We start from the raw sequence: 25,222 nt of genomic DNA, 5'->3' as shown, positions 1-25,222 counted from the left end.
CACATGCAAATGCACTGTTTTCATACTGTAGCTTGACCTTTGAAGTAAACCTTGGTACTGTAGTGTGGTTGCTGTAGGATGAACTACTTCCCACAAGTCCTGAAGATTAGCTCCACTCCCGAGGGATGTTAGTAGGAGGTAAGGTGCAAACATTGTGGCAAGAAAGAACGTTGGGGCAATGACACAGCCTTGTTTGTCACTGGTCTTCAATAAGAATAGTTCTGTTGTAGATCCACTGATTAATATCAGAGCCTATATGTCATCATGGAGCAGGTACAAGATGGAACTATAGAACTATAATCTTCAAGATCTAGTTATTCTTAGATTTTCTGCAGGTCCATGAAGTGTGGGGGCTGTTTGCATGTGTGACCTCTATCACAATTACTTCTGCAAATGGAATTCACTTTGTGCTAAGTACTTATAGTCTCATGACTTTGCCAGCATTTTGCACCAGATCAATTGCAATGACATGAAGACAACTATCATATTCTTCCTCAAATTATACCATGAGATCTTTTACGCCACCTAAAGACAGAATGGACTGGTTTTAATATCCTATTCAAAAGTATGACATTGAATAGAATTGTACTGAAATGTCACTCTGAATTACCCATGTAAGAATATGAACTATGGCTAGAATCTATTTCCACTAACAAAGGTTTATACTGTGAACAGGTGTTTCTTTTAAGGAGTGAATGAGTTTGAGGGGTAGGGCAGGAAAAGTAACCTCTGGATATTTCCTGATAGACTTAATAAAAATGACAAAGAATCAGGGATAGCAAAGTAGAAAGGTAAAATTCTGGTTGCAAAACCTTTAACTTCTGAAATAGGCATTCACTCAAAAATCAGTGTCAAGCACTCTGCTCCATTCTTCTCAAACTTCCAAGTTAAAAAAAAAATCAAAAATCAAATCACTGAAAGCTTATTAAGGATTGACCAATGATGAGGAAGATCTACGAGTTAACACTAATTGCTAGCCTGGGAACATTACTAAGCACCAACAAATTTAGTGTTCTGATATGCTTCCATATGTACACACTACTGGCAAAGAAAAATAACTATCATTTAAGAGGTTTCATTGATGACTTGAACAATTGTTCAATATGTAATTGAAGTTATATACCTTATTCTTCATAAACTTGGAATGGCTCCTGTATACTTCCATCTGTTTCATCTCCTCTTCTCTCTCCTCAGTGCTCAGTGCTCCATTTGATTTGAGCATCTGTATCTCATCCTCAAGATCTTGAATATTCCGCTCAAGTGAGGAGATTTTACTATCCTATAGTTTAAGAAAGAAAAGCTGAAAATTGTTTTTGAAAGAAAAATATGGACTGCTTTGAACTTCTAGCCAACAAATTAATCAGGTGATGCTATTTATTACAATCGAAAGTACTTCTTTCCTTAGCATGTAAAACAATATTTCCAAGTTATTTCACATGATACCAAAGATATAACTGGGCAGCATAAACTGTGCCTGACAATTTCTACATTTAATGCAAATTAAATAACGTCCTTGCTTGTAGAACACTGAAGGATTAGGATTCCACAAAACTCTGGTAAACCCTCCTGCCCTCTGATGGTACCAACTTTTCCCTCCCCATCACTGCCAATCAGCCAAGATCTTGATTTTCAAATGTCCCTTGCCCTAATCTGCCTGATTGCCAATGCCCAAATTCCCCAATTTAAGCTCTGATCAACCTCACCCCTCAGAAATATGCTAAGTTCTAGACAACTATACATTGCCAACCAGGCGTTCAATGAGCAAACCATCACTACCACCAACTTTTTTCTACCCAGGGCCCAAATAAGTGTTCAATGTCTGCACCCCACAGGCTCCCGAGACTGCTTGCTATCTCTGGTTGCCAAACCCAAGGACCTAGCTTTGGTTCTGAATGATGTACTTTTGTGCACTTCACGGCACATGAAGAAAACAAACTATTCACTTCATTGCATTTGGTTTAGAACCACAACAGTTGTTAGTGTGCTGTGCAACAGCAATTTAAAACAAAAGTGTACATCCCCCTTTCCCCACATACACAATTTCTATGCCAATACATTTTAAAACTGCTTATATTCATAAGAGTCACATAATATCAAAACAGTGCCAACATCCAAGTTTCAGTCACCAACAGGTCGAAAACATCGTTCCAAAACAATGTACTATTGATGCCGGAAGTAAAACAAAAAATACTTGAAATACTCAGCAGATCAAGCTGTACATGTGGAGAAAAAAAGTTAATGTTTCAGTTCAATAATCTTTCAATTAAAACTTGCATTTTCTCTAAGTAAATTATATAGTTGAATTTTTGACATTTTGAATTTTTTAATACTTTGACAGGTTTGATAGCTGACCAAGCAAAGGTACGTGGCTAAAATACTTGTAAAGGAATAGTGTGGATCTTCTGCACACGAGATTGCTGGCCACATGCATTTAGTCCACACCATTTTCTCCAGCATGGTCTCAATCACCATCTTCCACTTGATTGCAATCCCAACTCATTGGCATGGCCTGGTAGAGCAAGGGGCCTTTCTCAATGTTAAGTGACTAGCTGCACTAACAGCATGATACTGACAGGGGTCAGGGCCTGCCCCTCCACACCCTGAAGATTCGTGGCCATCAAACAGTCAATGAAATTGAATGTTTGTGAATGTCTTTCAATTTCAAAAACACGTGAAAGGTATTTAAGAAACAAAAACTGAAAAATTAAAATTCGATAAAAACGCTCACAGATTTGAAAACAATTAGATATTTAAACCAAATACATTTAAACTAAATCAAATAAAAACATCTACTTACTGTTGTCTTGGCAGCCACTTCTTCCCATTCATTTCAACAGGGCTGCGAGAGATTTCACAGCCTGAGCTGGAAAACTTAGACTCTCTCATTGAACTCTATGACAAGTCCACAGGTGCAGCATGGCAAAGAAACATTTGCCATCCAGGTCGAAAATCTGTCCCAATATTTTTTTTCTACAGTTTCGTGCCAGGACTCTATTCCTAACCTGCTACCTACCTCTTCCCAAACAAAGATATAGTGCAAGATGTCAGCCACTGAGAATTTGAAATAGTATGGAAAGTTCTTGCTGCCACACCAACTTTCCCTGGCAAGAAGTTCAGCAGTGACTGCGAGTGGCTAGATCTTGACCAAAAAAGCTCAACTATTTTTCATTTGATATGCTTAATTAAAGTGTTAACAATAATAATGCATTAATCTTGTATGCTAATGTATACAGACTGACTGCCTCAGCCAAGAATCAGATTCTGTACTTAATACTTAACCACAAATAGTTGTAGAAGCAGACTCTACACAGTGGCAAGGGATTTGAATGGAAAATGATGCAATCCAATTAGATAATTTGAAGTATCAACATGAAAACAACAATTGAAGAGACACCTTCAACATGGCATTGTCTACAATTCAAATGACAACTCTGCCTGAAATTGATTACAGAAGGTAGAGGCCACCGCAGCGAAAAAAAACGAACTCTTATAGACAGGGATAACAAACAGTATTCAGGCTTTCAGCTTGAACCCAAATTCACACCAATTCTTAATTACTGGCCAACTCTTTTGCTGTTTTCTTAAATTCAGTTTTTTAAAGAAATTCAGAAGTCAATATCATAAGGTCCAAGATCTCACTAAGTCCAGATAGATTAACATCCTGAAGATCAGAGGGTTTTGTTTTGTTAGTCAACTCAGCAATTCCAATTAGCAATAACACGCAATACCAAGAAAATAACATTAATTCCTAACATTAACTCATTTAAAGTTTAGGAAAACTGAAATTAATAGACAAAACTAGAAATCTGAAATTGTCATACATCCTCAATTCTCCTGTAATCTAAATTATCAGTCTCTCTGTTCAAAGTTGACCAAAATAGGAAAAACATACATTTAGGGCATTATTTTTTTAAAAAATAAGCTATTTGGCTCTCAAAATCTTGCATCCAGATTTCATTTTAGTTTTTGGTATTTTAGTCTATACTTTTGATATACCACTGAGCACAGCATCTGCTCAAGACTCGTCAACAATATCTATACACAGGAAACGAAAATGAAATTCTAATCTACCTTCATTTCAATGACCGTTTGCAATGCTTTTGTCTTGGCCGATTCTGGTGCCACTTCGCATCTCCGTTGAATATCCTGAGGAAATAAAGCAGAGTGCAATCAAGTCAGTAACAAAGCAAAATTCTGAATCTGATGTCCTTTTCACATTTTTGCTTTCACCATTGCATTAAGTCTTTGGTAAATTTTATCTCTACCTACAAAATGTTAATTGTGTGCCTAAGGCATTTCATTCCAAAACCTTTGGAGTCCAAAATCATAACCTCTGAAATGTTGCTCAAAAATCATCAATATTGTATGTCGTGCATTAACAATGTTTCAATGGCTCTTTAGTACGTTTAATTTTGTCAAGGAACTGGATGCAGCTATTGTGTAGCAAAGAGTAGTTTACTTGTTTATACAGTTACATGTTTTGTTTGACTGATGATTTAATGGGATCTTGGCAACCAGCAGAGAACATGGACTTTTGCCAAGTTCGAAGTGTTCAAAGTGTTTACAAATCAGTCATCATAAGAGGTATTGGAAAAAAAATGTCAAGAAGACAAAGTGATTAAGAATGGATAAAGCATTTTTCCAAGGATCAAAAACTGAATTACAGCAGAACTCCAATAATCCAGCACGCTTGAGATGCATGTTGCCAGACTAGCAGATTTTCTGAACTACTGAACATTATTCCTGTTAATATACCAATGCATTTTATTTTTATTTTAAAAAAAGATGTTACTCAATAGGGTAATAAATTTCCCATTGAATCAGTTAAGTTTAAACGGAGTGCAGGAACCAGGGCCCCACTGAATGGGGAGAGAGAACAATCAACATTGCCTAGTGAGCCAGATGCTGAGGTACTAAGTTTTCTCAATGGTCAGATAGAAGATTATTGAGTGTTACTGTATTACCTTCCCTTTTCTTTCAGGCACAAGAATGCACCTCATGTCTGTTCCATCATTCAATAAGATCATGGATTATCTTTTATTGTCCCACTTTCCTGCATAATCCCAAATCCAGCAATTTCCTTGCGATCCAAAGATTAATGGACCTCTGCCTTGAAAAATAACTAGCTACTGGCAATCCACAGGCCTTGTGAGTAGAGAATTCCCAAGATTCACTACCTTATGAATGAATTTTTTTTTGTAAACCTATCTCTGTCAGCCATTTTTAGACTCCTTATTTTGAGACTGTGACCCCTCATTTTAAACACCAGAGCTGTACATCTCTCCTGTTAAGCCCCACAAGACTTTTGTATACTTCAATGAAATCATCTTATATTCTTCCATATTCTAGAGAGTGGGCCCGGTCTGATTAATCTCTGCCTGTATGATAAACTTGTCAGAAAGCAATCTGGTGAATTAATGCTGAATTAATCCATCGTAAATAATATCTTCACTTTGGTAGGGGGGCCAGATATGCACACAATATTTCAGCTCCAGTCTCACCAGGGCCCTGTAAATCACACAGGAAGATTCCTTTCTCTTGTACTGATGCCTTCTTACAATAATGGCCAAAATACTGGTTGCCCTCCTAATTTGAAACTACCATGTATTCAACACTGCCTTTGCCCAAGTCCAATAAAGCGCACCTTTCTAAATGAAGTCAACCTATTTGGGCAAATTCTTGCGACAATTTCTTTTTGAAAAAGCAGGGAAACTTAACCTGATACATGTACTGAAACTAAAAAAAGAAAAAGCTAGGGATATTCAACAGGTTAGACAACATCTATACAGAGAAAGTTAACATTTCAAGTCAATGATCAACAGAAGTGGAAAAGTTAGAAAACAGGCATGTTTTAAGTTACAGAGAAGGGGGAAGGAGTGGAGGGAATGTCAGGCATGGCTGTGGCATGTTGGAAACCAAGGCTGTCCAGGGGACACCATTGCTGATCTGTCCAACACACAAACAGAGGAAGATGAATAAGAGTTTGGGGAAAAAAAAACTTGCTGAAACTGAGATGCAAAACACAGCAGGTGCTAGAAATCAGAAATCTAAAAAAAAGAGAATGCTGGTAATACTGAGATCAGGGAGCACGTGTGGACAGAGAAAAATTAAGTTCATTTCCCAGGTTGATGACCTTAAATCAGTACTGGCTATTCAAATACAAACAGGGCTAGTTACCGGAAGATATTGAATTCAATACAGAACCCCAAGGGTTGCAATGTGTCTACATGGAAGATAACAAACTTAAATTGTCCTCTCACACTCCTCCAATGAAGACCATAGGCAGAAGTCAGTGTTAGAATGGGATGGAAAATTAAAGTGATAGTTGACTGGAAGCACAAAGTCACCCCTGCACTCTGAATTGGACGATGGGAAAAGGGCAAAAAGGCAGGGGCTGCATCTCCTATCGTTGCATGGGAAAGTGCAAAGCAAAAGAAAAGTTGGTGAAGACAGAAAAGCAAACCACTAAGTCATTAGTGGAATGATCCCTTAAGAACACTGAAAGAGGAAGGAGAGATATGTATGGAATCTCATTGAAGATGGCTTAACTTGTGGAGGATCATCTGTTGAATGTGGATCTTACTGGGTTGGAAAGCAAGGACAAGGGAACCATATCCTTGTTCTGGCTGCAATAAAGCCAGCAAACACATGATAATTGAAGTGACCTTCCAGGTCACAGAACAAAAAAAAAAGTTATAAAATCTTGTTCCCTATCCTGATTCGCAAGAGATTCTGCAGATGCTGGAATCCGGAGCAACACACACAAAATGCTGGAAGAACTCTGCAGGTCAGGCAGCATCTACGGAGGGAAATAAACAGTTGATGGTTTGGGTCAAGACCCTTCATCAGGACTGATTTTTTTCTAAAATGCAAGCATAGAAGACGCTTCTCATTCAGAAGAAATATTCATCCCCCACTCTAAGACTCATAGTTGTGCATTGCCCAAGAAATAAAAACTACATTTATTCAAGTTCAAGTCTTCCTTTATCACATGTTCTGCTGATCTAATCAATTAAATTTGGGGCAGGTTCCCTTTCACCTTGCAAAACGGTCTTTTTCCGGTTTTATACTCTTTCATTTTGCTCTTCTCTACTATTTCAGATACAACCCAACCATGCTGTGGTTGGTATTTCTCAATTATTCCAGCGTGGCATCCTTTGCTTTGACCCACTTCCATTTTTAGTGGATGTCCAACAATGTGGTTATTTTCCAATTTTCCATAGGTTAATTTCCCTACTTCTGAACTGGAAATGATGATCTGGAAAGCTGATTTGGATACATTCTCACAAATTATCTTAACCCCATGCACTATTCCTGTCAACACAGGGATAATTAATCAGTCAAATCACTACAATCTGCCTGCTGATGTTTTATTATTGGAACTGGTTGGACATTGAAAGATGGGTATGTACAATGATATAATGCATATTGGAAAATATATAAACATCCCATTTCTTAATCCTATATGAATTCTGTCCTAAAGGAATCACACATTCCAGTGCTGAGTGAGAATTGTCAGCCCAATCCCTTTCATTATTTTGCAATTTTTTCTAAAAATATTCCAACCAGTGCCACCAAAATCTAATGATGAATCTCAATTTTTTTGATGTTTCTATTTTTTTTAAATAACCATGTAATTGTTCTTGATTTTCCTCTAAATTTCCACATCTCTTGATTAAGAAGTTATATTTGAATGTCCCTTTGGTAAATCTTAAAGATCTCAATTCAGTGACTGCTGTTATGCAGGGAGGTACTTAGGCACACTGATGTTTCACAAGCAATAACATAAGTATCAGATAATCAGCTCTGGTGGTGCTGCCACCTAAAAAAGCTTTTTTTTAAAAAATATATACATGTAATATAAAGTCCCAATTAATTATTAGAATAGGTAGGCAAGATACAACGGCATGCAAAAGTTTGGGCACCCCTGGTCAAAATTTCTGTTACTGTGAATAGCTAAGCGAGTAAAAGATGACCTGATTTCCAAAAGGCATAAAGTTAAAGATGACACATTTCTTTAATATTTTAAGCAAGATCACTTTTTTATTTCCATCTTTTACAGTTTCAAAATAACAAGAAAAGGAAAAGGGACCAAAGCAAAAGATTGGGCACCCTGCATGGTCAGTACTTAGTAACACCTCCTTCGGCAAGTATCACAGCTTGTAAATGCTTTCTGTAGCCAGCTAAGAGTCTTTCAATTCTTGTTTGGGGGATTTTCACCCATTCTTTCTTGCAAAAGGCTTCTAGTTCTGTGAGATTCTTGGGCCATCTTGCATGCACTGTTCTTTTGAGGTCTATCCACAGATTTTCAAATGATTTTTAGGTCGGGGGACAGTGAGGGCCATGGCAAAACCTTCAGCTTGTGCCTCTTGAGGTAGTCCACTGTGGATTTCGAGGTGTGTTTAGGATCGTTATCCTGTTGTAGAAGCCATCCTCTTTTCATCTTCAGCTTTTTTTTTCTTTTACAGACGGTGTGATGTTTGCTTCCAGAATTTGCTGGTATTTAATTGAATTTATTCTTCACTCTACCAGTGAAATGTTCCCTGTGCCACTGGCTGCGACATGATCGATCCACCCCCGTGCTTAACAGTTGGAGAGGTGATCTTTTCATGAAATTCTGCACCCTTTTTTCTCCAAACTTTCTTGTGTCCTCACCACAAAATTCAGTGTCAGAAGTTTGCAAAGGAACATCTAAACAAGCCTGATGCATTTTGGAAACAAGTCCTGTGGACCGATGAAGTTAAAATAGAACTTTTTGACCGCAATGAGCAAAGGTATGTTTGGAGAAAAAAGTGTGCAGAATTTCATGAAAAGAACACCTCTCCAACTGTTAAGCACGGGGGTGGATCGATCATGCTTTGGGCTTGTGTCGCAGCCAGTGGCACAAGGAACATTTCACTGGTAGAGGGAAGAATGAATTCAATTAAATACCAACAAATTCTGGAAGCAAACATCACACAGCCTGTAAAAAAGCTGAAGATGAAAAGAGGATGGCTTCTACAACAGGATAACGATCCTAAACACACCTCAAAATCCACAATGGGCTATCTCAAGAGGCACAAGCTGAAGGTTTTGCCACAGCACTCACAGTCCCATGACCTAAAAATCATCAAAAATCTGTGGATATACCTCAAAAGAGCAGTGCATGCAAGACGGCCCAAGAATCTCACAGAACTAGAAGCCTTTTGCAAGGAACAATGGGTGAAAATCCCCCAAACAAGAATTGAAAGACTCTTAGCTGGCTACAGTGAGCACTTACAAGCTGTGATACTTGCCAAAGGGGGTGTTACTAAGTACTGACCATGCAGGGTGCCCAAACTTTTGCTTCGGGCCCTTTTCCTTTTTTGTTATTTTGAAACTGTAAAAGATGGAAATAACACAGTAATCTTGCTTAAAATATTAAAGAAATGTGTCATCTTTAACTCTATGCTTTTTGGAAATCAGGTCATCTTTTACTCGCTTAGCTATTCACAGTAACAGACATTTTGACCAGGGGTGCCCAAACTTTTGCATGCCACTGTATCTAATTAATATATCACCCAGGGAAGCATTTTCAACATCCCTTTAACACAACAGCTAATAGAGACAGCTTAATTGAGATACAAATCCAGAATAGTGATCTATAGAGGCAAATCTGGCATTATTCAGGCAAAGTTGACAAGAGATTCCCCTCACACCCTTAGATAGTACTTCATGCCCCTTGATAGTATACCACAACTCAGTCATATTTCTTTCATCAAAACTTAGCAACATTAGTAATTCATAACTACAAATAAGAGTAATACTGTATGGCAGATACCAGATATGAATAATGTATCAATATATTTCTGAAAGCTGTCTGATAAAAACATTCAGCACATAGATTTCCATCTCAGCTGACAATGATTCAAAATTTATTACATACCAGGAACTAGCTTAGTGAATACTTCCTTCCAATATACCCTATATTAAATGCATAATACAAGTACATTAAATGTAAAGACAATGCACATCTAGCACTGATTAAACCAATTTTCAATATTTTATATTAAATAGTAAAAAAAAGTTTTTACTTCTCTTAGCTGATGATTTTCTTTTTCTTTTTGTTCAATTACGTTTTCCAACTGGTTCACAAGCATCTCTGCTTCAGCTAGACGCCGTATTCGCTCATGGTCTTCTTCTATCACCTTTGAGGAGAGTCCTTTGCTCTGTAGCATCTCCAGGAGTTTTTTAATTGACTCATCACGGGCGCAGAGAGTTTGTTTCTGAGTCTCAATGCGCAATTCCATTTCCTCCAAAGTCTTGCGCAATAGGAATAGCTCCTTAGCCTGACGCTCATGTTCAGCGTGAAGATGGTGGAAATTTTCCTCCGTCAGCTCCGCAACAAATGGTTCACTTGTCCGGCTGCTGTTATCCTGCTGAAGGAGTTGGTTCAGATCCCGCTGGATGCGGAGTTCATCCTGCAATGCCTGAATGGTCATCTGAAGGTGCTGTAACCCAGAAAGAAATAGTTATACAAAAATAAATCTGCAAAATGTCTAATGCCATACTGTACACCATGGCGCATTTCATTTTCAATACAAAAATGCCATTTTTGAATGAAATAACTGACAAAAGTGATTTGTAGAGATCAAAAATTGTGGGGTGGTGATTCGTGTAAGCACACTATTCCCTACCTCTGGGATCTGGTTTGACTGCAACTCAAACCTATGCCGGTGCAATGTAATGAAATGGTGATGAAATGCTTTTTGGATACTAAAATAGCAAAGATCCCTCCACTCCAAGCAGTCTCAGTCTCCACTGAAGTGACAGCAGGGTAGTCAGATACTGCAATTGTACAGCTACTAGTCCATAATTATTACATGCACTGTCAGTTTCCATCATAGAAGTTTAAAGCAAGTTAAAAGGAAAGAGACTTGCATTAATAGCAACAGAGTCTCAAAGCTTTTTCCAGACATGTACTTCCAAAGTATAATCACTATTATAATATTGGAAATTGGATTCCTAGTTGTTTGAGACTTCAAGATTCAAAATGAAATTACAAAGCATTAATTTACATTATGAGCAATTTCACCATACTGGCACTGTGGCTTAATTGAAAGTCAAAGGCTGACAATGTAATTATTTAACACATCCATCATCCCCTTATTTTTATTTATCGTGTCACCAAAATCAATTTCCAACTATCAGAACTTGGGCGTTAAGGTTGAAATTTTCAGTCAAAAGTCATTAAATCTGCAAACAACATATATAGGAACTGTTCCAAGAGCACATGATTGTGTGATGATAATGGAAAAGTGCTTTTCACTGGAATATGCAGGCCAAGTCAGCAATACCAATGAAGACAGATGGCGAGAGGGCTGGGGTTTATAAAAGAATCAATGAAACTAGCAAGAGGTTGAGAGGTTTTTCTCACCTCTAGACTTAAATGCTCCAGTGTTCTTAATTTTCTTTACATCTGCTCTCACCCCAGCCAAAGCAAAGTTAGTGTTCACCTTGTCCTCACTTTCCCCCTCACCAGCCGATATACATTCAATGGATTTTTCTCTGTGATACCCAATACCTCAATGAGATTCCACCACCAGAAAAATCATCCCATCCTCTCCCCTTTCAGCATTCCAAGAGACCATTCCCTTCACTATTTTTTGGTTTATTCTACTGTCATCTACCACATCCCTCCTCATTGCATTTTCCTGTACAACACTTGTCCTTTTCTCTCATCCCTTTCCACCATCCAGGCACCCAAAGAGTCCTTCCAGATGAAGCAGTGATTCACTTACATTTCTTCCAATCTAGTGTATTTTAGACAGTGTTCAAAGTGCAGTTTCCAATACACCAATGAAACCAGTCACAGCATTAACTCCTCCCTCAATTTATCCGATTATGCATAGCTGTTAATACCAAAACTATGTGAATTGCAAGCATATGCACACCACCTTTGAATAAAGAGCTTACAGTTGTAGATTCACAAGTTCTTTCTGTTCTCACAGCAAGGTATGTCTGAATACATGGACATATTGCTTTTCCAGTAAATCAAGCAGAAACTCACATGGTTGAAAGTCCATTTTTGACTAGTTATCCTCACCCACCACATTCTGCCATCAATCTTGAAGAACATCACTCACCTGGTGTCTTAATTGTATTGGGAAGACGCATGTCATCATCTCTTTTCCATCGTCACCTGCTCTAAGGCTCTTCCCAGCAACTATCCATAATCTTAATACCATAATGGACCCTTAGCTCAATTTCAGTCTTCACATTCCTGTCATTTAAGGTGACTGCTATGTTCAATCCCTGTAACAACTTTGGCCTTTTCTTGGTTCCTCTTCAGGTTAAAACCTTGTCAATATGTTTGTTTCTTCCAGACTAGATTATTCAAATGCACTCCTTGATCTAAAAAGGGGAAATATCGCTGACCCGAAACATTAACTGTTTCGCTTTCCATGGATGCTGCCTGGCCTCTGGTGTTTATTTCAAATTCACAGCATCTGCAGTTTTTTTTAAGGATTTGCAGTCCTTGGTGACTTCATTCTACTCTTCAATTTCATTCAAAAATCTGCTGCTCATACCCTTTCTTGCACAAAGTCCTTTTTTGTTTCAGTGAGATTGTATGTTAAACAAGCAGATTTTTCAGTAATAGGGAGTTGCAGACAGAAGAGGAAGGGATGCCACTGAAGATTTGGAACAATCTCCTTTGGAAGGTAAAAAGCCAAATGTAGGACCCACAGAAGACAGAGGGTGGTTGTAGATGGAGCGTATTCTGACTGGAGGTCAGTGACTAGTGGTGTCCCGCAGGGATCTGTTCTGGGACCCCTGATCTTTGTGATTTTTATAAACTACTTGGAGGAGGATGTGGAAGGGTGGGTTAGTACGTTTGTAGATGACACAAAGGTTGGCAGTGTTGTGGATCGTTTAGAAGGTTGCTGTAGGTTACAACAGGACATTGATAGGATGCAGACCTGGGCTGAGAAGTGGCAGATGGAGTTCAACCCGGAAAAGTGTGAAGTGATACACTTTGGAAGATCGAATTTGAAGGCAGAATACAAGGTTAATGGCAGGACTCTTAGCAGTGTGGAAGAGCAGAGGGATCTTGGGGGTCCATGTCCATAGATCCATCAAGGTTGCTGTGCAAGTTGATCGGGTTGTTAAGGTGGCGTATGGTGTGTTGGCCTTCATTAGCCAGGGCAATGAGTTCAAGAGCAGAGAGGTAATGTTGCAGCTCTATAAAACTTTGGTTAGACCACACTTGGAGTATTGTGTTCCATTCTGGTCGCTTCATTACAGGAAGGATGTGGAAGCTTTAGAGAGGGTGCAGAGGAGATTTACTAGGATACTGCCTGGATTGGAGAGCATGTCTTATGAGGATAGGTTGAGCAAACTAGGGCTTTTCTCTTTGGAGCAGAGGAGGATGAGAGGTGACTTGATAGAGGTGTAAAGATTGAGTGGACAGTCAGAGACATTTTCCCCAGGGTGAAAATGGCTCACACGAGGGGACACAATTTTAAGGTGACTGGAGAAAGTATGGGGCGGGAGATGTCAGAGGCAAGTTTTTTTTAAAAAAGAAATACAGAGTGGTGGGTGCGTGGAATGCACTGCCGGTAGGGGTGGTGGAGGCGGAAACATTAGGGACATTTAAGAGGCTCTTAGATTGCCACATGAATGATAGAAAAATGGAGGACTGTGGGAGGGAAGGGTTAGATAGATCTCAGAGCAGGATAAAATGTCAGTACAACATCGTGAGCTGAAGGGCCTGTACTGTGCTGTAATATTCTATGTTCAGCAGCAAGGAGGCAGACGCTGGGGAAAAGACTGCCAATACTTAAGGTGATCACAAACTCAGATTAGAGGCAAATAAAATGACGTGGAATGAAATAGCAATTGAATCAATGAAAAAAGGAAATGTTAAAAAAGGCCTACAGTTTTCCCAAGGTTAAACTAGTCAAAGTTATGACTCATCCAAAACAAAAATGTTAAATATGCAGCACAATAGCACAGAAGTAATACCAAAGTTAAGACATACAGTTGGAAGGCTTTACAACTACCTCACTCCACATCCTTCTCTATATGTACGTTTAAAATAGACAGACAACAGCCTGCCTTAATGACCTTGGGAGAAGACGACTAACTTTCACTGTACAAATTAGAAATTGTTGCAACATTTCAAAATGTTTTTCTTAAACTTGTCCAGATAAACCTAACTTTTAAATACTCATTTCCAAATCTAAAAAAAAATCCAACATGTCAGACTCACTCTCTCTGACATACAAGTTGAAAGTGCTGGGGGAGAAAAGAAAACATGGAATTAATTTCATTCCTGGCTTTTCAACCAGAACCAGAAATTGAAAAGTAGCTTCCATATCTACTAAATTCCCACATCAACAATTACCTTCCAATTGACCTTGGTGCCCACATTTCCTGCAATTAGGCTTTTAGCTTTCAAGGAGCAGGGACATTTAAATGTAATAAATTCAAAAATAAACCTTACCCAAGTAGAATCTTATAAATTACTTGATAGGTTCTTATTTTATAAGCACAGAATAAAGAAGATCACAAAAAAATTTAAAGTTTTTTTTAAAATCAGCAGCAAATGGCTTCCCTGCACTATTTAAATGAACCAATTTCTACTACCTAATCATTAGTTATAGAGAATTTTGCTGAACATTGGAATGTCTGCACAGATAATGTAGGAACAACAATTTGCTAAACCAGCATGACTAATCTTTGTTCTCCAGGAATTGCATTGAATTCTCTGGTAACTTGCAGAAACAGCTAGAACCTATATATGACATACAAATAGAGTCACAATACACAGAAACAGGCCTTTTGGCCCACTCTGTCCATACCGACCATCAAATACTCATCTATACTAATTCCATTTACCAGCACTTGAATTGCCAAGACATAGAAGCTACAGATCAAGTATTACAACAAGAGGTCTATCACCATACACTGTGACTAACCTTGGAAAATAAACTGACCTACGCAAGTTCCTGCACATTCTTACAACTTTCATTCTATTAGTGGAAGCAGCAAAACTTACATAAAAATAATATAATGTAATGCTTTAAAATTACAATACTTCTGGATAAGATCAGAATCTTCATGATAAGCTGTAGCCCTGTTAGGGCATGACACCATAATAAATCACGTTTTTTCCCCCATATCTTTCCATTTTGGAAAAATTTGTCAAGAGAGAATGACTGTTATTCAGTTAGAGGGGATATGCTGGTGGTAGGGTTGCTAGGCCAAATTTCAGAACTAGAGATCAATTTGATCCAGCGCGTGAAATGTTAACTTTCTCAACAGCTTTCTGGATGTGGTGGAGAGAGGAGACCTGGAAAGAGGTGTTTCAGGATTTCAACACTGAGAACATCAAATTTATTTCTGTACAGAAAAGCCATGATCAAAAAATTTTGCTAAAGCAAAACCCAGATAAATGTTTAATTCAGATTAACTGTTGTTATTAACTCCACAAGTTTGACCAATTTTCTTCATGTAATAATTTTATCTCACTAGTCCTATTTAATTTTGGGACCTTCCTCCCATTGTGTATATAGGATTTAAACCAATTACCCCAAATAACGTATAGCTTTTCGCCTGCACAATACACTAATGGACTTATCACCTATGAAATACTTTTGAAATGTAATCACTGCTGTACAATGGGAAAATGCTGCAGCCAATGTGCAAGTAAAAATGAAAAGGCAAAATTGCCATAAATTCTTCTGTGGTGTTGGTTGAAGTGTTAACGCAAGCTCCTCTTTCCAGCAGGATGACACCTACCCTGCCCCCCCAAACATAGTGTTTTATTTGAAAAAAAACTTTTCAGCATTTTACACTTAATGAATTAGATAAAGACTAGAAGTGGAGAAAATTACAGGTCTCTGGGGAAGGGAACCAATTGTATAATACTTTTCAAGGGTTCAATCTGGCATTATTGGCCAAATTACCTCCTTATGTGGTGCAAACCTCTGTGGTCTAGAAACTTCTCTGATGTTTAAACATTCTGAAATTAAAGCAAAGTCCTAGCACGACTTTAAGAAGATTTTCATTGTTTCACAGGTTTTTGGATGCAGAGGCACTTTCCTTCTGCCTAAACACTGAATTATGAAGCAATTAGCCCACACTATTGAAGGAACTCCATGCTGTTACCAGAATTCAGGCACACATCTGCAACGTCAGATTCCAGCGAATCCCCGCTTTTCTCTCTCTCCAACACATATTCCCAAATACATTGATATGCATCTCTTAATCAAGATGTCCTTGTAATGCTTACATCTCATTTGATCAGGGGATCACCTTGGTTACAGGGCAAGTTGGCACCAAATAAACTTACAAGAGGTGCAACAATTGTCCTTTTAGTTTATCCTTTCCCACCTTTTAGGGACCCAAATATTGTTTTTAAACATAGAACAGTGATTCACTTGCACCTCAAGGTGGTCTCTTCATTGGAGAAACCCAACACAGATTGAGTGATCACTTAGCAGAGTCCCTGCCTTCAGTCCACAGGGGAAAACCCAAGCTTCCAGTTGCCGTCCTTTCAATTCTCCATCTTACTTCAGTTCCGGCTTTTATATCGATGTCCTCCTGCACTGTTATAAAGAAACCTTTATGATGAACAGCACCTGATCTTCTGTCTGGACATATTGCAGCCTTCCAGAGTCACCATCAAATTTAACAACTTCATATAGCTTGCTTTCTGTCCATAAGAGAACTTGCCAGTTCTGCATCAGATTGTTTATCTGCAAAATTAACTCATTTTATTTTCCTCTACTAATACTATCTGAACTGCTGGGCATTCCCTACAAGTCTGACTTGCATTTCAAAGCTTTCATATGTTTCTTTGTTTGTTATCTTTCTCTCTAGTTTCCCTCCTTAATCTATCAGCAGATGGCTCCAATAACAACCTATCCGTATGGAAAACTATCCATAATTCCCTCAGACTTATTCTTTCCTGGTTCTGACAAAGAGTCTTTGACCCATAGTATTAACTCAGATTCTTTCTTCCATTGATGCTACCTGACCTGCTGAACATTCTAGTATTTTCTGTTTTTGGCAGGGAGGAAAAATTGTTAAGGCAGCACCAGATGATTGATTACCTTCTCAAAAGATTTTTCAGGGAATTCAATACACTTGTGCATCAGACAATATATGCATGAATGGAAAACAAGGTTGGTTAATGTATGATAAATGTTAGGATACAACTAAATTCAGAGGCACAGTGGGATCTGTAGCTCATGCAAACAGATTGCTGAAGTCAAAGCATGAAGTATAAACACTGGGTGATCATTACAAAACTAAAGGTTTTAGGAGTGTACATATGATAATCACATCAGGAATGGGATGAATACACTAGATGACTTTCACATTGGAGAAACAAGTATAATTTTCAGATTTGTCAAAAGAAGGCAATTCTTTTCAGCAAAAGGAAACAGAAGGGGAGATTTAGTCAAGTTTAAGCAAGTAGAAGTATGCTAATTAGGAAGAACAGGACAGGACAATCATGAGGAGGGATATAAACCCAAGTTATCAGCTAAAATTAGTTAATTTCAGTGGAAAGGAGGGAAACTCTTAACCAAAGTCTTGGTAGACTGCACAACTGCCGGAGTGGTGTTGATGACTTCAGATCTCATCACATTTAAACAAATGTGTACAAGTAGCCAAATTCAAAGACAACTTATCTGTAGATGGAACATTGCAAACTAAAGAGCTCATCAAAAAGCAAAAAACTAAAGAAACGGGCCAGCCAGAGAGCAGCCACCATGTCAGTTCCATGACCTAGTGAAAGGATGATAAAGCTTGTTTTGAAGGCAAGCCCAACAGAAGAGACCAAAGGGAATGTTCAACAGAATTTATGCATTATTTCGTTTCAATGCATAAATTACGATCTTTGACTTAATGGTGCAACTAGAAGAGCTGCTGTCTCACAGCTCCAGCAACCCAGGTTAAATCCTAACTATTAGAGGTTAGGACAGCATTACTGTCTGTATGGAGTTTGCACATTTTCCCTGTGACGACATGGGTTTCCTCTAGGTGCGCTGGTTTCCTTCCCACATTCCAAAGACCTGTGGGTTGGCAAGTTAATTGGCTACTATAAAACTGCCCCTCATGAGTAGGTGAGTAACAGAAATCAGGAAGGGGCTAGGGGAAAGAAAAGAGTTGATGTAAACATGGGGAAGATAAAAATAAGACTAACACAAGAGCAGGCAGGTGCTTGATGGTTGGCACAGACTGTGTGGACCAAAAGGCCTGTTTTTGTGCTGTATGATTCCATGAAAAGCCCTTTATGTACATTACTTAATTTTAATTGTTTAATATACCCAGTCAAAAGGTATTTTTGTTTGCATTCAATATCAAAGACAAATACTTAGTGCATAACTGAAGGAGGTAGAGTAATGAATTGTGGATCTCAGAGACCCTTGTAATATAAAACAAGAAGACCTCACAATATGGAGGCACGGTGGTCACTCACAGATGCAAAATGCTAAATGATTTAATTCCATTATAATAGAAGACAAGGTAGTAACTGAACCTCAAGCATCGTTCTGTGGCATTATTAGGGAAAGACACTATCTGCCATTGCATAAGGATGCACAAAGTTACCTTCCTTCATGGAAGGATGTGTTCTTTCATGTAAAATCCCTGACTTTTAGCCACAGATTCCAAAGGTTGAATAATTTCCATCAGGCAGGGTCTCCCAATGTTGTAACAAGTATAACTTGTGTATTGTTAAGGGAGACTCTGGCATCATGCTTATACAAACAATTGTTTGAATTTGACACGTAGGCATTCCATTCAAAGAGGATCAAAGCCATATTGTATGACAGACCATTAGCAAGATCATTGTGGAAAAAGTGGTTATCAAGATCTAACCATTCCATTTTCAGAGGCTATGAATCAACAGAGTGGCTTCACTCCCAATCATGTGCCTTCAACCAGGTCCTCACAATAATGCCCCATTGAGAGACTCCTTTAAACACACCCTTGAAGAGCACAAAAGTGATCTGTTTTCTTGTTAGCTGCCTTGGAGCACAACTACCAGTGTGTGGCGCTCTCAGGTGCAAGCTTTCAACTCTTAAAGGGCAGATTGAAGATAAATATACCAAGGTTCTGACCTAACCTCTACCTTTAAATGATCCTCTACAGCCAATGAAAGCAAGTACTGAACCATTTAAAGGATCAGTATTTTCATATAATGGCTCAGTATAATGTTTATTCAAACTGACAATTGAGAGTGCCGTAAAAAAACATTTCATCAGCTGCTCTTTTACCTGTGGATTTGGCACAGACAAAGCATTTATGGAGCTAGTTATCAGGACAGATCTTAAGTATACCATTTGATCTACCATCACTTGGATAGTCAAGACCTGATCAGGAATAGTCAACATGGTTTTGTGCATGTAGGTCACGTCTGATTAATCTTTTGGAGTTTTTTTTGAAGAGGTAACTAAGGGGATAGATGAAGGTAAAGTAGTGGATGTTGTCTACATAGACTTTAGTAAGGCCCTTGACCAGGTCCCGCATGACAGGCTGACCTGGAAGATTAGGTCGCATGGGATTCAGAGGGAGCTAGCAAGGTGGATTCAGAATTGGCTCCATGATAGGAAGCAGAGGATGATAGTTGAAGGTCGATTCTCCAACTGGAGGCCTGTGACTAGTGGGGTATCCCAGGGGTTAATGTTGGGACCTCTTATTTATTATGTATGTAAATAATTCAGATATGAATGTATATGGCACATTAGCAAGTTTGCTGAATATACTAAATTAGGGGGTCTTGGTGATAGTGAAGCACGTTACAATGAATTGCAAAGAGACCTTCATCAGTTAGGGAGGTGAACTGAGGAATGACAAATGGATTTCAACTTAGATAAATGAGAGGTGATGATGTTTTGACATTCAAACCAGGGTAGAATTTATACAGTGAATGGCAGGGCACTGATGAGCGTTGTGGAACAGAGGGACCTGGGAGTAGACGTGCACAGTTTGCTGCAAGTGGCTGCACAAGTAGAACACTGTGGTGAAGATGATGTTTAACATGCTGGCCTTCATCAGTCAGGGCATCGAGTTTAGGAGCAGGGACATTATGCTGCAGTTATACAAGTCAAGTCATTGGTGAGGCTGCACTTGGAGTATCGTGTACATTTCTGGCCACCTTGTTATAGGAAAGACATTGTCAAGCTGGAGGGGGTACAGAAGAGATTTGAGGATGCTGCCTGGACTAGAGGACCCGAATGATAGGGAGAGGTTGGCCACGCTGGATCTTTATTCCTTGGAGTGTAGGAGAATGAGAGGTGATCTCATAGAAGTTTATAAAATCATGAAGGGTATGGTTAAGGTGGACAGTCATGGTCTTTTCCCCAGGGTTGCAGAGTCCAAAACTAGAGACACAGATACAAGAGGGGAGAGATTTAACTGAGACCCGAGAAGTAACTTGTTTACACAGTGAGTACCTGGAATGAGCTGCAGAGGAAGTGGTCGAGGCAGGTACAATTGCAACATTTAAGAGGCAGTTGGATAGGTACATGGAGGGGAGGGGCTTGGAGGGTTATAGGCCAAACGCGGGCAACTGGGGTGAGCAGGGAGGATGCTGTGGTCGGCGTGGACCGGATGGGCTAAAGGACCTGTTTTTGTGCTGTATTACTCAATGACTCTGTGATCACCATCTGCAATGGAAGGAGCTGCTTGCCATGAGGGCATTAACCTCATCAGGAAATTAATTACATAATCATCAGTTAGCATTCGCCAGAGAATGTAATCTTATTTTTTAATCAGCTATCATAGAGATCTTCAGAGTCAAAATGAATGCTTTAAGTACATTTTCTTCATCTTTCAATATTGATTTCAAGGCTGCTTGAGATATTGAAGATGAAAAATAAACTTAGCAGTTGGGTGATTACAACCCATCACAACTTCACACAATTCTGAAATTTATACTTAAGGACAGTTACTGGAATATACGAGGAATGCTATAGAATCCTGAAGATGTTGCCAAAGCCTCTTATAAACAAGGTGAAAATGGTAGTTATGGTGGTAGGTGTGTGATTGGGCTGCTGCCAATCATACTCGATAATTCATGTGAAATTGCATGTGTTTAGATGCTGCACAACTGCACGGCTGGTTGTCCTCTACACGATCTTGCATTCAGCTCTTCCAGATGCAGTTATAAGATATCTTTATTAGTCACACGTACATCGAAACACACAGTGAAATGCATTTTTTTTTTGCATAGTGTTCTAGGGGCAGCCTGCAAGTGTGGTCACATTTCTGGTGCCAACATAGCATGCCCACAACTTCCTAACCCGTACTTCTTTTTTGGAATGTGGGAGGAAACCGAAGCACCCAGAGGAAACCCAGAGACATACGGGGAGAACGTACAAACTCCTTACAGACAGTGGCTGGATTTGAACCCGGGTCGCTGGCGCTGTAAAGCGTTACGCTAACCGCTACACTACCGTGCCTGCCCTGAATAATGATCAGAATCCCACTTACATCTCCCCTTTGTCTTCATCCTTCTGGCTTTTCTCTTGCTGAAGAGCCTCAGGAAAGAGCTCTGCTTAATGGTGCCACCAATCACACCCCCCACCCCCAAAAAAAGTTGCAAATTAGGTAACAGACAATTATAAAGGTTAGAGGCTAGAAGCTGTCAGGTGACTACTGGAGGCCAGCATCAGGTGTTCTTATGCTGCTATGGTTTTCATTACTGTGGTATTCAGCTAGTGGCTGAAGAATGCACAGAAGCAAGCAATTATGTAAACTAGATAAAACCTCATCTGCTGGGGCAAAGTGATCTGGAAAAACTAAGCAGATACATTTCCTCAAAAATTTCAGGATTTCTAACACTGATCGTAAACTGAATATTGTCAAGTGCTTCCACTCAGTGTTGCCCATCATTGACGACCTTAATTATTTTGTAGTGAGGAAGAAACTGCAAGAAATGGCATAAAACCATGGCAGCTTCCTAGGATGCTCTAATTCTTTCAGTTCTCATCTTCATAAAAGTTCCTTTGCTTTGAGCTGTACATTGCAGGATCTCAAGATTTTAGAGCTAATAGGAAAATACTGTTTTCAGAATTAAGCATCATTAAGGAATTGAGAAGTCCATGGATCAAAAATGAACTCTTATTGAGCTTTCAAAATGAACCAAAATTGATTAGCAGTAGTTTAAGATCATTTAGTTACGTCAAACAATCCTCAGTTTATTTTCTGTTCTGTACCAGAAACTGACAGGCATCATCACTCAAAAACAGACACATTGTCCTTTATAAGCTGTAACCATATTGCTTACTGAATTATACTGTATACACATTTTATTCGACTTGCATCAGCAACATTGTTTACTTTTTTGACCATGGTTACTCAACACTGCTCAATGTTTCAAACAGTTCAGCTGTACAGGATACTTCACGACTCATTGTTTCAATCTTACTGCATTATGCATAAATAATTGATCTCACAAGATGCAAATCATATTGACTTCCATGTAAACAACCATCCATTAACCTCTACAAAAAGGATAAACTAATAGATTACAAAACCAATTATATCAATTATAAAAACCAATTATATCATTGACTTTAAATCAATGGATCTAATCATTTACACAAAATAAAGAAATGAAATGCAATTTATATCCAAAACAGAAGTAGGCCATTCAGACCCTCAAGCCCGTTCCACATTCAATTAGATGATGCCCAATTTGTAGCTCATCCATACTTTGCCCCTCTGGTCCATAAAACTGGACCTATATCTAAATAAAATGATAATGTTCAAATTTAAAATAAAAATCAGCTGGTCCGCATTCATTGCTTCTTTTGGAGAGAGAATTCTACATTTCAATTACCTATGTATTCAAGGTACATCTTGGTTTTACGAACTGGTCCAGCTCTAATTTTGAGATTGAACCCCTTTGTTCCGGATCACAAGACCATAAGATATAGGAGCAGAATTAGGCCATTCAGCCCATCAAATCTACTCCACCACTCAATCATGGAAGATATTTTATCCCCCCAACCCCATTCTTCTACCTTCTCCCTGCAACATGTATTACCCTTTCCAATCAAGAACCTGTCAACCTCTGCCTTAAATACACCCAATGACTTGGCCTCCACAGCCCTGTGGCAATGGATTCCAGAGATTCACCACTCTCTGGCTTAAGAAATTCCACCACACCTCAGTTTTAAAGGGATGTCCCTTTATTCTGATGCTCTGCCCTCTGCCCTCTCTACGTCCACTCTATCCAGGCCTTTCAGTATTTGGCATCAGAAGATGCAACTTGTCTATGGTTACTCTACTGAAACCTTTTATCATTTTAAAGATCAGCCTCTTTTGGGGATAGAGAATTCCACATTTCAGCAAGATCTCTTCAAACTTCTAAACACATCTGCCTCATAATTTAAGCTTTCGGTGCTGGTAAAAATGCAGCCAAAATACGTATATGCAACTTCCCTCAGATACAACGCCCAGTACTGAGCAATGTTTTAGATGGGGTCTCACCAAGGATGTGCAAATGAAGCACCATTTAAAAAAAACAAAATCATGTATATCATTTCACTTCCCAGTCCTCCTTTTCCAACATCCCCCCCACCCCCCACCTGTAGGTGAATGGTAGAATTTGGAGGTAGTTAATGGGAATGCACGAAGAGTGAAAACAGCATAATGCAGGATTAGTGTAAATGGGTGCTTGATGTTGGACCAAAGGGCCTATATTTGTGCTGTATGCCTCTAGTACTGTAAAGGGAAATTGAGTGAGAAAGAATAAACAGGACCTCAAAAGGCAGCAATCTCTGGATTACACCCTGTGCCAGGTGCCAGCAAATATAGAAGTGAGAGTTCAGCAGAGATAAATGTGCAAGTGGGGAGAAGGTGCAGGAGGGAAGTCTTTAGATTCCTGGGGCATGGGGCCAATTCTGTGGAAGATGGGATTTGTACAGATTGCACCTCAAAGTTTTGAGGAATATCTTTGCAGGAATTTGCTGTGAGGGGAGGCTTATATTTAGCAGAGAGTAGGCAGTGCAAGATAGTACAGAATAAGAGAAGTGATTAGAGATAAACAACATTAACAAGAAATACACCAAGGAAGAGCACAAGATGAATTATGACACATTTGCATACAAGCACTGTAAGTGTAAGATATGCAAATAAACTTGGTGAACTGCAGGCAGAATTAACTACATGCAATTATGATATTGTGGCAATAAACAGATCTGGCCAAGTATCCAGCAACATTTAAAATCCATACTAGATATTCAGGAAATGTGGGTATGGCAGTATTCCAAAGCTGGAGAAAGAGCACATTCTGAAACAATCAACGATAGAATCTATCATCTGGAAGTATCAAGGAGGAGAAAATAGACCGTTTGGGTTATCCTATAAGCCACCATACTGAGAAGCAAATTTGGTGGGATGTTACGAAGTACTTTTAATGAGGGACTTCCAAATATGGACTGGGATAGCAATAAAGGCAAAGACAGGGTGGGGGTTCCTGATTGTGCTCAGCAGAACATTCTTTATCAGTATGTTTCTGGCCTAGCAAGAAAAGTCACATTGCTGAACTTGGTTCTAGGAAATGAGAAAGAAAGACAGACCATTTGGAGCAAGCATCAGTCAGGAAATACAGAAAATAGCAATCATAATATTACAAGTTTTAAAGTAGTTATAGAAAAGCATATGGACCAATCCAAGGTAAAAGAAAACAGGTCACTTGGAGAAGAGTTCATTTTAATGGGCCAAGAAGAGATCTTGACAGAGTAAACTGGAATCAATGCCTGGCACAGTAAACTGTAATTGAACAGTGGCAATGTTTCAGCTACAGTCTAGGTACATCCCCATGGGGAAAGCCGGGAAGGGAAATTCAAACAGATGTCAGGTTATTAAAGAATATGGGTGATTACAGAAAGTTCAGAGGACAAATTGCAAAAAAAAAGGAAATAAACACAGGAGCACAAGAATGAATAACAAGTGAGAATCCATAAATAATCAATAGGTGTGTAGGCAGATTGCACAAGTAATGGATACTCAGCAACAAAGGGAATTTTCTTATGGAGAAAAGTGGCATGGCTGATGTACCCATCAATTTTCACCAAGATGGGCAACAGATGCCAAAAATGGAAGATTCAGAATAAAATTTATTATCATTGACATATGACGTGAAATTTGTTTTGTAGTAGCAATACAGTGCGAAGACAAAAATTTATAAATCACAAAAATAAGTTGTGCAAAAAAAAAAGGAATAATGAGGTAGCGT

General features: G+C 38.9%; 1 protein-coding gene across 1 annotated transcript in view; it reads right to left on the bottom strand.

The window, feature by feature from the left end:
• LOC127578210 (ELKS/Rab6-interacting/CAST family member 1-like) overlaps window positions 1-25,222 on the bottom strand; it is a 593,610-nt gene that overhangs the window by 530,442 nt on the left and 37,946 nt on the right. The window contains exons 3-5 of the mRNA XM_052029938.1: window positions 10,053-10,469; window positions 4,072-4,146; window positions 1,124-1,279 (exon numbers count right to left, since the gene is read on the bottom strand). Of these exons, the coding sequence (XP_051885898.1) occupies window positions 1,124-1,279; window positions 4,072-4,146; window positions 10,053-10,469 (648 nt within the window). The remainder of the gene's footprint in view (window positions 1-1,123; window positions 1,280-4,071; window positions 4,147-10,052; window positions 10,470-25,222) is intronic.

This window comes from Pristis pectinata, chromosome 15 (genome assembly GCF_009764475.1).
Source record: "Pristis pectinata isolate sPriPec2 chromosome 15, sPriPec2.1.pri, whole genome shotgun sequence".
NCBI classification, from domain to species: domain Eukaryota; kingdom Metazoa; phylum Chordata; class Chondrichthyes; order Rhinopristiformes; family Pristidae; genus Pristis; species Pristis pectinata.
This window is presented reverse-complemented; position numbering and strand designations above follow the sequence as displayed.